Below are 14286 nucleotides of genomic sequence, written 5' to 3' on the forward strand. Positions count from 1 at the left end.
AGTGAAAATAAAGAACTGGTATGTATTCTCCATCTCAACAGTTTGGTTATTGCTTTAAAGCAGAATTATGGTTCTATACATCTATTTGTTCTAGAGCCAGGCGTTCCAAATAGAATGCTTGACAATCCTTGCATCTTCAGAGAAATAGTCTTCTCCACTAGAGATCTCAGCTATGTGGTAATTTTTATTTAAAAATCCTAAGAGGGGGACCAAGCTTTCATACTGTGAGCTGACCACATTGCAGGAAAAGGGTTTCTCTAACAAGACGTGTTGCAAAGCTGCTCACCGTCCTCTCTCGTATTCATGTGACTTCCTTGCACTTCCAATTCTTGATTATATTGTTTCCCGGATTTTTAAAAATGAAAAGTCTTCCAATAGGGAACTTCCCATTCATACCAAGTTGTTTGTTTTTTGTTTTTTTTTATTTTTTTTTAATGTTTTTTTTATTTATTTCTAGGAGAGAGAGAGCGCGCGCGAGCAGCGGAGGGTCAGAGAGAGAGGGAGTCACAGACTGAAACGGGCTCCAGGCTCCGAGCTGGCAGTCAGCACAGAGCCCGACGCGGGGCTCAAACCCACAAACGATGAGATCATAACCTAAGCAAAAGTTGGACGCTTAACCGACTAAGCCACCCAGGTGCCCCCCCATTCATACCAAGTTTTTAAAAGCCAGCTAAAAAGAAATTGGTGATAAATGAGGTTTCTTTGGCTCTTTTGACCTAATATAGTATTTTCTAGTCCCCACTCTGACCAGGGCATTCGATTTAATGTGAAGCATCACAGATTTGATATTTATTATACATGTTCTTGCAGAAGGAGAGGCGCCTGGTGACTCAGTGGGTGTCTGACTCTTGTTTCCGGCTCAGCTCATGCTCTCAGTTTTGTTAGTTCAAGCCCCATGTGCAGCTCTGCACTGACAGTGCTGTAGAGCCTCCTTGGGATTGTCTCTCTCCCTCTCCCCCACTCGCATTGGCTCTCTCTAAATAAACTTTAAACAGTATTGCAGAAGGACAGCCTTACACCTTAACGAACACAGTTAAAGTACATCATGGAATTAGAAATATTTATTCAGAATATAAGAATGTTTGTAAAATATTATAAATGTCTCTGTATAAATAAATGGAGTTTTTTTTAAACAATTCTATATCAAATAACACAAAGTAGCTATTTTACAGCAGCTAAAACTAAAGGCATCTGGAAACATTTAAAGCATACAAGAGAAGAATCTAAAAAATTACAAGGTATAGTACAGTGTTAAGTGGCAACTTCAAAATGAGACTTAGTACAAACAGTAGAACAATACTGACAAATGCAAACTTAGTCACATGTGCTTTAATAACTGACAGTACATTCAAGCAGGTTTTTCTAATTCAAGTGGTTTAAAAAGTAGCACATTTTCAAATAGGAAACTGAAATCTCATGCAAAGTAAATAAGTCTTGATAATATGTCAAGAAACTGATTAGAAATAGAAAAGTGAACATGTTTCATTATCTTTGCATTAGGTTCAAACACAAGCAGATTCTCAGGGGCTCTCACTCGGCAGTCCTGACAGCAGCACTCTCAGTGAGTTCTCAGAGTTCTACAGACAGAACATTCTCCACGTGGGTTTGATCTGCACAAAGTGCCCGAGTGAACGGTACAGCAAGAACTAACTAAAGGCAGGTCTTCCATGTGAATGGGGGGTGAGAGTTCTGTATATAGCTTTCTTTATTCTGCTAAGCTGGGATTTCAGATGATACTGACTATGGAAAAATCAAGTACTGTCAGTCAAGGCTCTGGTTTTTCAGTAGCAGTTGCTGTTACTGGGCAATGATTTCTTGGTCACATGCAAGATCTCCCTCACGTGCAGTGTGGTAAGAGAATTTGTCAAATAGCATTCAATAAAAAATGCAACCATTATCTATGTGAAACCGTCTTCCTTTCTGCAGGAATTGGTAAAATGAGAATGCGTGTACAGATGCTTTTTAGCTTGTAGCCTTTTCCACTTGTTTATATTTTAATAGCTATGGAGCGCTCAGTGATGATATGGTGGCAGCAGCCAGCATTACATTAATTAATAGTGCTGGTTCCAATTCTAAAACGTCCATGCTTGGCAGCCTAAGGCATGTATCTATTAGTGAATCACATGTAATTAATTAGAAAGTGACTTCAAGTGTGTGAAATGCGGAACTTGAGCCCGGCTGACATGCACACGGGTGTCAGTGAACCATAATAGGATTTGGATAGACTTCAGGAAGAACTCTGTGTGCAGCAGGTAGAGTTTGGAGGCCTCAGTGAAAGGTGATGATTGTATCATTTCTTGCCAAACAGACCACTGGACTGGATAAATCGAAAAATATTTGCTGTGTGATTTTTTGGAGTTTTTTTTTTTTTAAATACTGTTCTACAAAGCGGTCATTTCAGAAAAAAGTCTCAAAAAAGTTACTTCTGCACCCTTCCCTCCCAAAACACCGTGGCAGCCCTATGACTGACTGCATCCTGGTTAAATTCAGTGCAGAAATTTGACTTAGCAGGTCTGTCTGTTTTGGTCTCTGCTGCATCTAGAAATGTAGGTACAGCTGTAAACTTAGTGAACATGATCTTTGCACTTTCCTCCCAGCTAGGCATTTGCAAATGGCTTCAAGTTTTATGGATCCTTAGGATTTCCATAATAAAAGCTTTGGGCATTTTCTGTAGTTCTGATGTCTCTTCTCATTACTTTACTTAAATATGAGAACTGTGGAGGTTCTTAAATTCATGCCAGTGACAGAGTCCAGTCCAGATGAGCTAAAACTGTGGGGTGTTTTTCTCATTTAAAATAACATGATTGGTTTGGTATGCAGCGGGGAACTAGGAGATTTTCAAATAGTTTCAAGTTTGTCTTAGAGTAGTAAAATCCTTACTTTTAACACTTTTTAAGTAAAAATCACATAGGCTCTAATTGGGACTGCCTTTCTGGAGTAGTAGAATGTCAAGGCTCTAGTTCAAGTTCTCCGAGATCCCTGTAAAAAGTATTGATGCAGGCATAGAGGAGGACTTAGCAACAGGTGCATGCATCTCCAAGGAGAGGAGAATTAAGCAATTATGTTTAACTGGCACTTAATTTTTTATTAACTTAACATTCCAGTTTCAGGCAACATGGATATGAGCTTCAGGAGCCTGACATGCTTACAGTTGAGAGTGAATATGAAACAGTTAATTACCTGCATTGGCAATGATGAAACATCTAGTGTGTACCTCTGGGGCTGGGGCATGAGCGGGAGGAAGGGCATGAGAAATCTCACCTGTCTGATCATGTAAGACTTAATCATAAATAACTTCCGGTACATCTCAAAAAGGAATCTTCCCACCTGCGAGTCCATCGAAGTTCTGGCAGCTGGTGCAGAGGGGTTTGGCAGAACATCAGATCAGTTGGCAGGCCCACATATCCATGCCACTCCAGCCACAGACTGAAGTCTCTTTTGCCTGATTTGTGTCTGATTTTGGCAGTGGGAAATCCACCCCAAGGAACTTTGAGATGGATCCTTTCCTCCCATGCCTGTTTCTCTGAGAGCCAGAGACTGAACTCTGAACAGAGAAGGTGACTGCCTAAAAGGAGTAACCACTGAGGAAACCGGAAAACAAAAACCATGAAAGTCTAAAGACTTTAAAGCTCACACAAGTTAAATCTGTTTCACTGTTTACCTTTTAAGGAGACGTTAATAAGACAGCTTCTATTTAGAAAGAAAAACTCAGGTTATAAAGTATTCAGGCACCTGCAGGTTTTTACATTTAATCAATGTGATTTTCAGTGAGCCCCACAGTTAGCATAAACCAGTGCCTCTTGGTTCACCTTCAGTCAGGATCTTGTCTTAGGGAGTATTTGAAAAATACAAGGAAAGGAAATCAGCTATTTAATTGCTTTTTTTATTCCACACATTTATAAAAGTAACAGTTTTCTGGGGAAATAGTTTTGACCTAGTCACCACATATTTAAAAGTATGATGTTGAAGTATAAACTCAAAAGGAGACCAGGCAGGGTGACACTGGGGCTTTAGATGGAGGAACTGAGCCCTCCCGAACCTGAAAGAGTTACACGACCCTATATGACTCACCTAAAAAGAGTGTGTTCTCCTGTAACTTGGACCAAGAATGGCAGGCAGAGGTCAGCAGACAGGATTTTATTCCTGTGTCAGCTATACCTTTCAGTGTTGGTGAAATTAAAACTGTTTTGATGCCTGTTCAGTCACAAAAGAGCTACGAGTGGTTTCCCACCTTGGACATCCCAGTTGGCTGAGGGAGGCCATTTCCCCGAAGCAAACCGGAAAAATGCAGAAAACCAGCATTTTGCCTTTGAACCTCCCCCCCTCCCCATTTTTTGCACATAAATTTTTAGCCACAACGTTTTCCTTAGGACAAAATGAAACTTTATCACAAGTATAAAAATTGATTTAAAAAAAATCACAAGAACCAACTTTGACTAAATGGTAGATAATGTAACAGAACAGGAGCCAGTCGGCACTTTCACAGTGATCAAAGCAGCCAAAAGCTGGTCCCTCCAGACTGATGTGTTTCATTTTGTTTGACGGTGGGCAGCTTCACTGCTGGCCTGAGAGAGGAGGAGGATCACTTTTGGGAAAGAACTGCTCTGCCCTCCGAGGAGGTGGCCTTTGCCATTGCAAAGAAGGCGTGAGGAACTTGTATCTGGTTGTCTGAAAACAGACCTTTAGCTCACGGATATTGGGTGAGCTCTAATGTAACCTGATCATAAACAAAACTTCGTGAACTATAGCATTGGGACACAGTTCTCAGGAGACTGGGGAGGTCTTCAGGTGCTACAGGATGAGAGGCCAAGTGGTCCTTGAAAACCTGTCCGTGTGGGGTAACTACAGAAGAACTGAAAGATCAGAAATGGAATAATGAATGTACGATGAAGGCCTTCGTGAAAGAATTCAGGTACTTTGGTCCTGACCCAGCCCTGTCAGCATTTTTCTTGAGATTTAACCTGTTCTAAGTACTAAGTACCGTATACTAACCACCATTTCTCTGGGGGGCTAAGAGGAGGTCTCAACAGCCATTCCTTCACCCGCTGCCCTAACAACAGAAGCGAAGTCGAACTGGTGGTTCAGTAGCAATCTCTTCAATAGGTGGATCAGCCTGCAAAACATTCAGTCTCCTCCATGTCCTGTCTGTTGCCCTTAGAGAAATAGAATCAGGTACAGAGCTGTGTATTTCCTCCTGTGGATGAGCTATGATTCATGCAGAACAGCAATTATGTGGTGCCCTGGGGGGCGGGGGCGGGGGCACGAAAGTACTAACCATGTCCCTCTGCTCTTGAAGAAACTCCTGGTAAAATTTTAGTTCCACCTCTATGTAGCAACAGGAATATGTATTAACAGGACTATCTCAGCTCTAAGTCTTGGCTTTAATAAGGCTCCACTAGGAGGGAAAATGCCAGAGTCAAAAGAAAGTGCCCTTCCCAGCCCTGCCTCCACAGTGAGAGGTGAAAGAAGTGTGCATTCTCCCAAACAGAGCTGTCCGGCACAGCCCTGCGGTTGCTCCACCTCTATCTTCAAATATATCTGGGACCAGAAGTAAAGCCCATGCACCTATGCACCACCCTGTAATCTACCTTGCTTGCAGAGCACCTCTGAGGGACTGCCCATCTCAGGGTTGGTACGTGGGACTTGAACACCAAAGCCTGGTTGCAATAAGCAAATCAGTTCTAGAGGCTGAAGACACCCCCTCCCCCATTCCCAGGTGTTGTCAGCATTTATCCCTGAAGAAGAAAGAGGAGAAACTGGGATGTCAGAGATAAGGTCGCTATCTACCAAAAAGAAGAAAAGAATGGACAGTCTTGTAAAACAAATGCTGAGGGCACCACTGATGCACAAGCTCCAGAACAGGTGGGAGAGTGACCGCCAGGGCTGAGAGCAGAAGCAAGGCCTACTGTGCATGGCGCACAGAGCAGGTATTTACAAGCTGTCCGTGGGCCCGGAAGGGGGGGGCGGGATCCTCTGCATACAGTCTACATGGTGTGGTGTCACCAGGCCACTCGCCCCTGGGGCAGAGTCCATGGCACTCCACTGGGCAGGTGCTGACCTAACTGCCAACCTTCCTTTTTGTCACACACTCCCACCAGGTGCTCTGCCTCCCGGGGCACTTCTGTCCCTGGTGACCTGCTAGAGTTTAGCTTACACGGGAAGAGCTTTGGTGCCCAAGGGCCGATTAAAGTGAAGTTTCGTTGGTGTGTGGCCTTGAGTTCTCCTCCTCCAGCAGAGCTATTCTTTGCTTGAGCATCCTCACTTGGGTCTCGTGTCTCTCCACCATGGCCATCATCTGAGACTCCAACTTCTTCAGTTTGTTTTGATGCTTCTTCTTTGCTTTCTCATAGGCAGCCACCAGGTTGCTGTGTGGGAGGAGAGGGAAGGAGGAGGAGGAATCATTTGAGTGGTATTGAGACACACATGTATGTACTGTCTGCTGGGTGACCAGGTCCAGAGAGGCCAGCCTCTAACTAGGAATCTGCGCTCATGGCCATTCACCTGTTGGTTTAACTATAGTTACTTCCCATGGCTAGAGACTTCCCCCTAATCCGTTAGGAGGGGTGTAAACCAACAACCCAGACTAGCCACATCCAACATCAGTAACAGAAAAGGCAGCTCCAGAAATCTGTCCTTTAAATACAGATGGTGAATCTGAATCTTTGTGTTGTTCCATGGCTGCCTGCAACAGATGGTCAAGTGTCAGCTACCAAGGGTGTTCCTCACTCAAGCCCTGCATCTGAGTAACCTCACCTAGGAGGCAGGCACAGAGGCTTCAACGACTTCTCTTGACCACCCTTTGGGCTGGTGGGAATGGGAGCACAATGCCATAAACTTACGCTGCCCGCCGAACACAGAATATAATCCTTGTGAATTTACAGAGTTCACAAAGTTCTTACGAAGAACTTACAAAGAGCCTGGTGGAAGAGAACGGGGTGAGCCCAGGGCTGGGTAAGTCCTAATACCCTCTTTGGTCCAAAATAGCACACCAATCCATTCCACATATGGTGAGGTCTTCCAAGTGTGGTCCAAGAACCGATTCCTAGAGATTCCCAAAACCCCCTCAGGAGAGGCCTTGGAGGTCCTTTACCTCCTAACTACACATCGGTGTGAAGCTAGATGTTCCTGATTTATTCCAAAACCACATATTGCCTGTAGAAATGGATGTGTGAATCTATCTGCCTTCTTTTAAACCATTTTTTTTTAACCAAGTGCCAATTATATGTGAATTTATTTTTATTTTCTTTCCTGTAAATGAATAAAAACTTAACCATTTGTCTTGGTTTTAGTTTCTAAAGTGAGATTTATCAATAGATAAGTAATTTGAGAACAGAGTTCTTTGAATTCCTCAATTTATGAGCATAAAGGGGTCCTAAGCCCCAAAAGTTTGAGACTGCTGCCTTAGAGCAGTGCTCCGTAAAGTGTTGCACCAGATATTAAATGTGGCTCAAATAGATGCCTGGCTGGCTCAGTTGGTAGAGTGAGCATCTCGATGTTGGGGTCATGAGTTCAAGCCCCACATCAGGGGCAGTTTACTTAAATAAATACAAAATATTTGTATTTATTTACAAAATAAATACAAAATACAAAATAAATGTTGCTCAAAATTGGCCTGAAGCCAATTTTGTTTGGAAAACGGCTTAAACACAAACATATCTTCTCATTGTAGAAGTTCTCAGAACCTTTAATGTGTGAATTGTTAAGGGGACCACAGTGTGCTGCATTTCCCAGACGTGTGGCCCCAAGGACAGGCCTTTACTGAGTAAATGATGCTCTAGGTAAGACCAGGCTGGGGGCAGGGGTGGGGGTGTGGTTAGGGGAGAGGGCAGGTGAGGACTTCTATTCCCTAGAGCTGGTTCCCAGTAATTATGGAACTGCCCTCCCTGGTGTGGGAGTCCAGGCACCCCTGGGAATCCACAAATGGAGATTTCACCTGTTGGCTCGTTTTAGGTCATTCACGAACTCTGCTGATTGCTGGTGTCGGATTTCACTGCTCTTGGTGAGTCTTTCCAAGGCGCTCACCAGCTCTTGCACTCTGGCCTTTAACTTCTTTTCCCTGTATCAGGAGAGAGAAAGTATGCATTGAGTAACTTGACATGATGGGGCGTTGGCTGTTAACCTGCAAGAGGTGGCAGAGAGGTTTAGCTTGTGAAGTCAAAAGGCAGGTATGGAGAGGAAGGTACTAGAGGGCTCAAGAGTTCATCTTCTCAGCAGAACCTTAACATCTCAGCATTGCTTTCTTTAATGAGAAGGGCCCTTTAGAGATCTCAGATCTCCCTCTGTGTCACATAGGAACAAGGTGGGAGGTTGTAGCCTTCTAGCTATGGGAAAGTAACCCAGTCTAGAAGTTACTTTCTGCTGTGGATGTACCAAATGCTCAGCCACGAATGCAGTCTGACACAGAACCTCATTGGGGGCCCATACTCCTCTTTTCCAAGTGTGCTGAAGCATCTCTTGAACCACACTGATTTGAGACTAGAAACCCCTAGTCTGGGTGTCCTACCCTGGACAAGTCCCCACTCAGTGAAATCAACATCATCTTACTTTTGCAGAAACACAAAAAGCAGTAGTGGTAGAGGGAGTCAAATCAATAATCTCATTTTAGAGCAAATCAGAGAACTCCAGATGCTGGCGAGGATGTGGAGAAACGGGCACCCTCCTACACTGTTGGTGGGCATGTAAACTGGTGCAGCCCCTCTGGAAAACAGTGTGGAGGTTCCTCAAAAAGTTAACAATAGAACTCCCCTATGACCCAGCAATAGCACTGCTAGGAATTTACCCAAGGGATACAGGAGTGCTGATGCACAGGGGCACATGTACCCCAATGTTCATAGCAGCACTCTCCACAATAGCTAAAACATGGAAAGAGCCTAAGTGTCCATCAACAGACGAATGGATCAAGAAGATGTGGTTTATCTATACCATGGAATACTACATGGCAATGAGAAACAATGAAATCTGGCCATGTGTAGCAACATGGATGGACCTTGAGGGTGTTATGCTGAGCGAAATAAGTCAGGCAGAGAAGGACAAATACCGTATGTTTGCACGTATAGGAGGATTAGGAGAGACTTAACTGAGGATCATGGGGGAGAAGTAGGGGGGAAATAGTGGGGGAGAGAGAGAGGCAAACCATGAGAGACTCTTGAATACTGAGAACAAACAGGTCTGATGGGTGGGGGAGGGAGGGGGAAGATGGGCATGGAGGAGGGCACTTGGGGGGATGAGCACTGGGTGTTATATGGAAACCAATGTGAAAAACTATTTGTAAAAAAACCAAAAAAATAAAAAATTTAAAAAAAAATCTCATTTTAAAGGTCCTTGCTCCCCTTTACATAAATTAGATTTGCACTTTGACGATCCCCTGCCCCCAAGGCTTCAAGTTCCATGGGCTCTTTCCTGCTAGAGGAGCTCAAAAGTGATGGACTTAGGGTTCGGTTACAGGAGGTTTCTGGTGTCCAATGTGCATATTGCCTTCCTGTGATTTCCTTAAGAGCATGAGACCTGGACAGGGAAACATTAATGAGACCATCCCTCAAGAGGTACCCCTTTCGCAGGCAGTGTTACCACATAGTCCCAAGCTTCACATGCAGCACGATCTGATCTGTTTTAAACTCAGCAGGCTCTGCCACTAGCATGTAGGCTCTGAGGTGGCAAAGACCTTACCCAAATGTACCCTGGTGCCCAGCACCATGCCTGGGTGACAGCTTCTCCATGACAACAGTTGTTAAGATAGCTTCACTAAAGGTATCTGATTCCTTGGAGCATAATGAAGAAACCAGGATTTACAGAAGAAGTTCCTCTAAAAATGACTCACGAGTCGACAAATGTACATGAGCACAACTGTTCTGGAAGGCGATTTGGAAGCACATGGCAAAATATAAAGTGAACACACTCCTTGACTAGGCAACCTGATTTCGAGGAATTATTCTTACGGCACGTGTAGGTCCCTAAAGATACATGAGATTACAGCTGGACTCACTTCAGTACTGGTTACAACAGCTAAGAATGGGAACCAACCAGGGGACCAGTCAAGTTCATTAAGGTATACTGGTTCTATTGAAATGCCCTGCAATTATTTGTTAAAGATGCAGATCAACGTGCACTGGCAGGGAAAGGTGTCTGGCAAAATGTCAAATGAAAAGGGTGAGTTCTATTGGATGCCAGTTTTGGAAAGACAACTAAAAATCTGAGGTGAATGGCTGATAATATTCTAACAGACCAGAGAGCTACCCACCCCTCAACAACCGGTAACTCCCGGAAGGAGTGACTGAAGGCTTCCGTGTTTTACAATTTTTTGTATGCTTCTTGTAAAGTGTGTGAGAACCAGTCTCAGTGGTAATGCTTCCTGTAGGACGGCTACGGGAGGGTGCACAGGGGTCCAGCCCTTCCTGGCTTTTCACATATTTTACACATTTTCTGCCTCCAGTCACTCAAAGTGCAAGTCAAGCTTTCAGACAAACTCCCTAATGAAAGAACTGCAACACAAAAATCTAGGCTGCTTTTGTGAGTGAGGACAGAGGGGGAAAGAGCTCTAAAGGAAACCTAACAACCACCCCTAAGTCCTGATGACTCCTCACTGCTTGGTGAATCCTCCCACCCACCCTAAGGGAGCTGCAGCCGGGGGCCGCTGCAGAGGGATTCCTGAGGAATGTGAGGGTCTGAGGGGCCCTAGCAGCCACCAGGCAATCTCAGATCTGGTTGCATTTTCTACTGGACTCCAGTGAGCAGACCATTTTCTAGCAGAAGTGAGAAGTGTCCTGGAGGGCGGTGACAGGCGGCCCTCTGTCAGCTGAGGCAATGTGAGAGCGGGAAAGATTTTTCCCCCTTCCTTCTGGCTATTAAGAATGGAGAAGGGGTTATTTGTCCTACATTTTGTTACTGTCTCGATTCTTTTATCTTTCATTCTAAAGTTGATGAATAGTGTAAAAGGAAAAAAGAAAATCATGAAGTGAATTTAAAATGTCACCATGAACTTAATAAATTCAAAACAAAACAAAAAAACTGCCCAGAGCAATACCCTTTCCCACCCTCAATTACATCCACCCCCCTGCCCAACCAGCCGAGAGAGTATGGAAATCCCGGGCTCACCACAAAACAAAGGGTTCCTTTGCCCCAGAACCCAGGCCCCTGGGGGACCGGAGGGAATTTTTCCGGACCTGGCAGGCTCCAATGGAGATCGTACTCAGGAAGACAGAGGAGAGACTCTCAAAGACCGCGTCCACCCCTCCAAGGATGCGGGGGTGGGGGTGGGGGCGTGGGAGGTGGAGCAGCACACTGGGAGCTGAGAACTGCCTCCAAGAACTCCCTGGGCCTCAGGAAGGAAATGAGAGTGCACCTGTTTGTGCAGATTCCAGGACAGAACCAGGATGCTGATTTACTTGCTGATATAAAGACAAGGCCAAATTTCAAATCTAAACCTAAAACATGGGCTACTTTACCTGTTTTCATTTGAGTGAGGCAGACATCTGTCATACGAGTCATGGCTCCAAGTGCCGCTCATCGACTGAAACATGAAACCGCTTTGAAGTGACCATGAAAGAGGGCTTTACCTCCATTTTGATCTTAGTCTGCACTTTCTGATTTTTTCTTTTCAGTTTATCTCTGAACGCAGGCAAAAGATGTGCAGGCACAGCAACCCCTGATGGGAACAAAACTACCCCCTCAAGCAACAGCTACCCTGAGCCAGCAAGACCCTGCATGACTGACCCCAAGATAATGATGGAGCTGGCCTTTCCTGCCCACTTACATGTACCCCCTGACCTCTGTCCCACATTTTCCCTACATAAACCTACAAGTACCTTCAGCACTTGAAGGTAGTATCTAAGTCAGTAACAGTGCATGGTCTTCCTGGTGTTGGCCTCAATGAAGTAAATTCCCATCTTGTGTCACTACCATTCGTCTCTCCCCCTTTGTCAGCAGTGAGTGGCTGAACTTGGTCTGGGTGAGACCCCCAGAGCCAGCTGCTCTTGCACCCCTGTGCCCCCTGCACAGAGGCCCCTGTACCTCTAGACCTACATTGCCAGTATGGCTGCACTAGCCACCGTGACCATCTGAGCACCTAAAGCATGGCTGGTCCGAACTCAGATGTGCTGCAAGTGTAAATACACACCAAAATTTGAAGACTTGATGTGAAAAGAAAGAACATAAAATAGCTCAACAGCTTTTAAAACACTGTGGGGCACCTGAGTGGCTCACTGGGTTAAGCATCCAACTCTTGATTTTGGCTCAGGTCATGATCCCATGGTTTGTGGGATCAAGCCCTGCGCTGGGATGCTCTGTCTCCCTCTCTATCCCTCGAGCCTGCTTGTGTGCGTGAGAACATGCATGCATTCTGTCTCTAAATAAACTTTAAAAAATAAAAATATTGGGGACCTTGGCTGGCTTGGTCAGTTGAGTGTCCAACTTTGGTTCAGGTCATGATCTCACGTTTGGGAGTTCAAGCCCCACATCAAGCTCTCTGCTGACAGCTCAGAGCCTGGAGCCTGTTTCAGATTCTGCATCTCCCTCTCTCTCTGCTCTTCCCCTACTCATACTCTCTCTCTTAAAAGTAAACATTAAAAAAAATTTTTTTAAAATATAAGTATTGATTATATGTTGAATATTTTGGATATATTGAGGTAAACATGCTATTATTTTNGTACTCTCTCTCTTAAAAGTAAACATTAAAAAAATTTTTTTTAAATATAAGTATTGATTATATGTTGAATATTTTGGATATATTGAGGTAAACATGCTATTATTTTCACCTTTTGTAGCTACTAAAAAAGTTTAAATTGCCCACGTGGCTGGCATGTGTGATCTGTGTTCTGTCACCAGGAGACCAGAGCACGTGCTTGCAAGATAGCACCAGGGGTCACCCTGGATTCTGTGTCAGATTTGGGGTGAGGCCCAGGAGCACCCAGGTGATTCTAACTACCCAGCAAATTTAGGAAACAGGTAAGGCAAACTGTTCTTCACCAAGTGGTCTTGGAAGGTTCTGGATCTGAATGCAATTATGACATGCAAGGGCAGACTTTCCTTATATCTACTGCTTTCCTCAGCTTCTGGAAGTTCTTATCCCAGTCACTTCAGAGCCTCAATCATTCATGTCTTGTTCCTTTTAGTTTCTAGTTCAAATTTTTTTGGCCTTCAGCTGGGAATTAATAGTGTGTCTGGATGAGATAATAAGGCTAACACAGCACTTTCTTGGCTCCACACAGATAAGTTAACATTAAATACAACATGCTCCCTTTGCCCCTCCAATACGGTGTTTTCTGGAATGCCCAGAACATCATCCCTGCCTTCTTCCTGGTTTCTTGACTCAGGAAGGCACGCCTCCCTGCAGCATGTGAAAAGTTTGTCGGTGGGTAACACTCACTGTGCAAGCCCGCGGCACCCATGGTGAGTGCACATTTTAGTCGCAGGGCCCCCCACTCCACCAAAACAGTGGTCCTTCCTGCTCCCGGAGGGTCCTGTGAACCTCACCACACAGCCAGGGGCGGGTTTTTTCCAACAGGAGCACCCGTAAGTGGCGTGGCGGCGCATGCGCGGTCCAGAAAGGCCGCCTGGGGGAGGGGAGGGCAAGGAGGACTCAACCAGCCATCAGTGAGGGGGTATGCTGTCCCCAAAATGAAAAGGCCGGGGTGGGACTGTAATCACAAACCCAAACGCAGCGGGCGCGCCAGGGGACCCACAACAGGCCGGGAGGCTGTGCTGTGAGGCCGCCAGGAGACCTGCACCGGCACGGGCTGTAATCAGACCAAACCGCAGGGAGCCGCGGCTACGCGGCCACACGGCCTGCAATTTCTCAGTAATTGCTCGTTATACGCAATTAGGCAATTGCGAAAATCGCCCACGTATGTGATTCCTGTCTCCCTCACCTTCCACTTGTGAACCCCAGCAGGCTTCGTCTCGACTGCCACTGCTCGTCTTCCTTGTTGCACACCCGCCTTCACTTAGTGAAGATGTCTCTGCAGAGCAACCTGATCAGAAGTGTGCTGCTCAAAGACATATTTGGTGGCAGAGCGCAGGGTGAGCCTAACGGCAGAATGACCCATCAGGATGCTACTCCCAGAGTCCTGAGGACTCTAGCGCCAATCTCAGGAGAAAACAATGCAAACGGCCAGGAATGCCTGGGATTTTATGCTCACAGGAGGTAGAGAGAGAGACCTCAAAGTTATAATCTTGGATCATTAGAAAAACATAATTTGTACTGTAAGTAAAAATTCTGAAGAGGCCAATTTCAAAGTGCAGGAGCAAACATTATAATTTGTTTTGGACATGCTGTGTTGTGTATATATATAT

The 14286-nt window shown here is 45.0% G+C and overlaps 1 protein-coding gene across 3 annotated transcripts in view; it reads right to left on the reverse strand.

The window, feature by feature from the left end:
* Positions 1-1046: 1046 nt before the first annotated feature.
* The window catches only part of MCC (MCC regulator of Wnt signaling pathway), a 271105-nt gene continuing 257865 nt past the window's right edge, over positions 1047-14286 (reverse strand). For 2 of the 3 annotated variants that reach the window (XM_077757203.1, XM_077757205.1), the window contains exons 16-17: positions 7934-8056; positions 1047-6365 (exon numbers count right to left, since the gene is read on the reverse strand). In XM_077757203.1, coding sequence (XP_077613329.1) covers positions 6185-6365; positions 7934-8056 — 304 coding nt within the window. In that variant the 3' untranslated portion in view covers positions 1047-6184. The remainder of the gene's footprint in view (positions 6366-7933; positions 8057-14286) is intronic. The other variant, XM_077757204.1, reaches the window with a different exon arrangement.

Source organism: Crocuta crocuta, unplaced genomic scaffold, assembly GCF_008692635.1.
Source record: "Crocuta crocuta isolate KB4526 unplaced genomic scaffold, BGI_CrCroc_1.0 scaffold131, whole genome shotgun sequence".
Taxonomy (NCBI): Eukaryota; Metazoa; Chordata; class Mammalia; order Carnivora; family Hyaenidae; genus Crocuta; species Crocuta crocuta.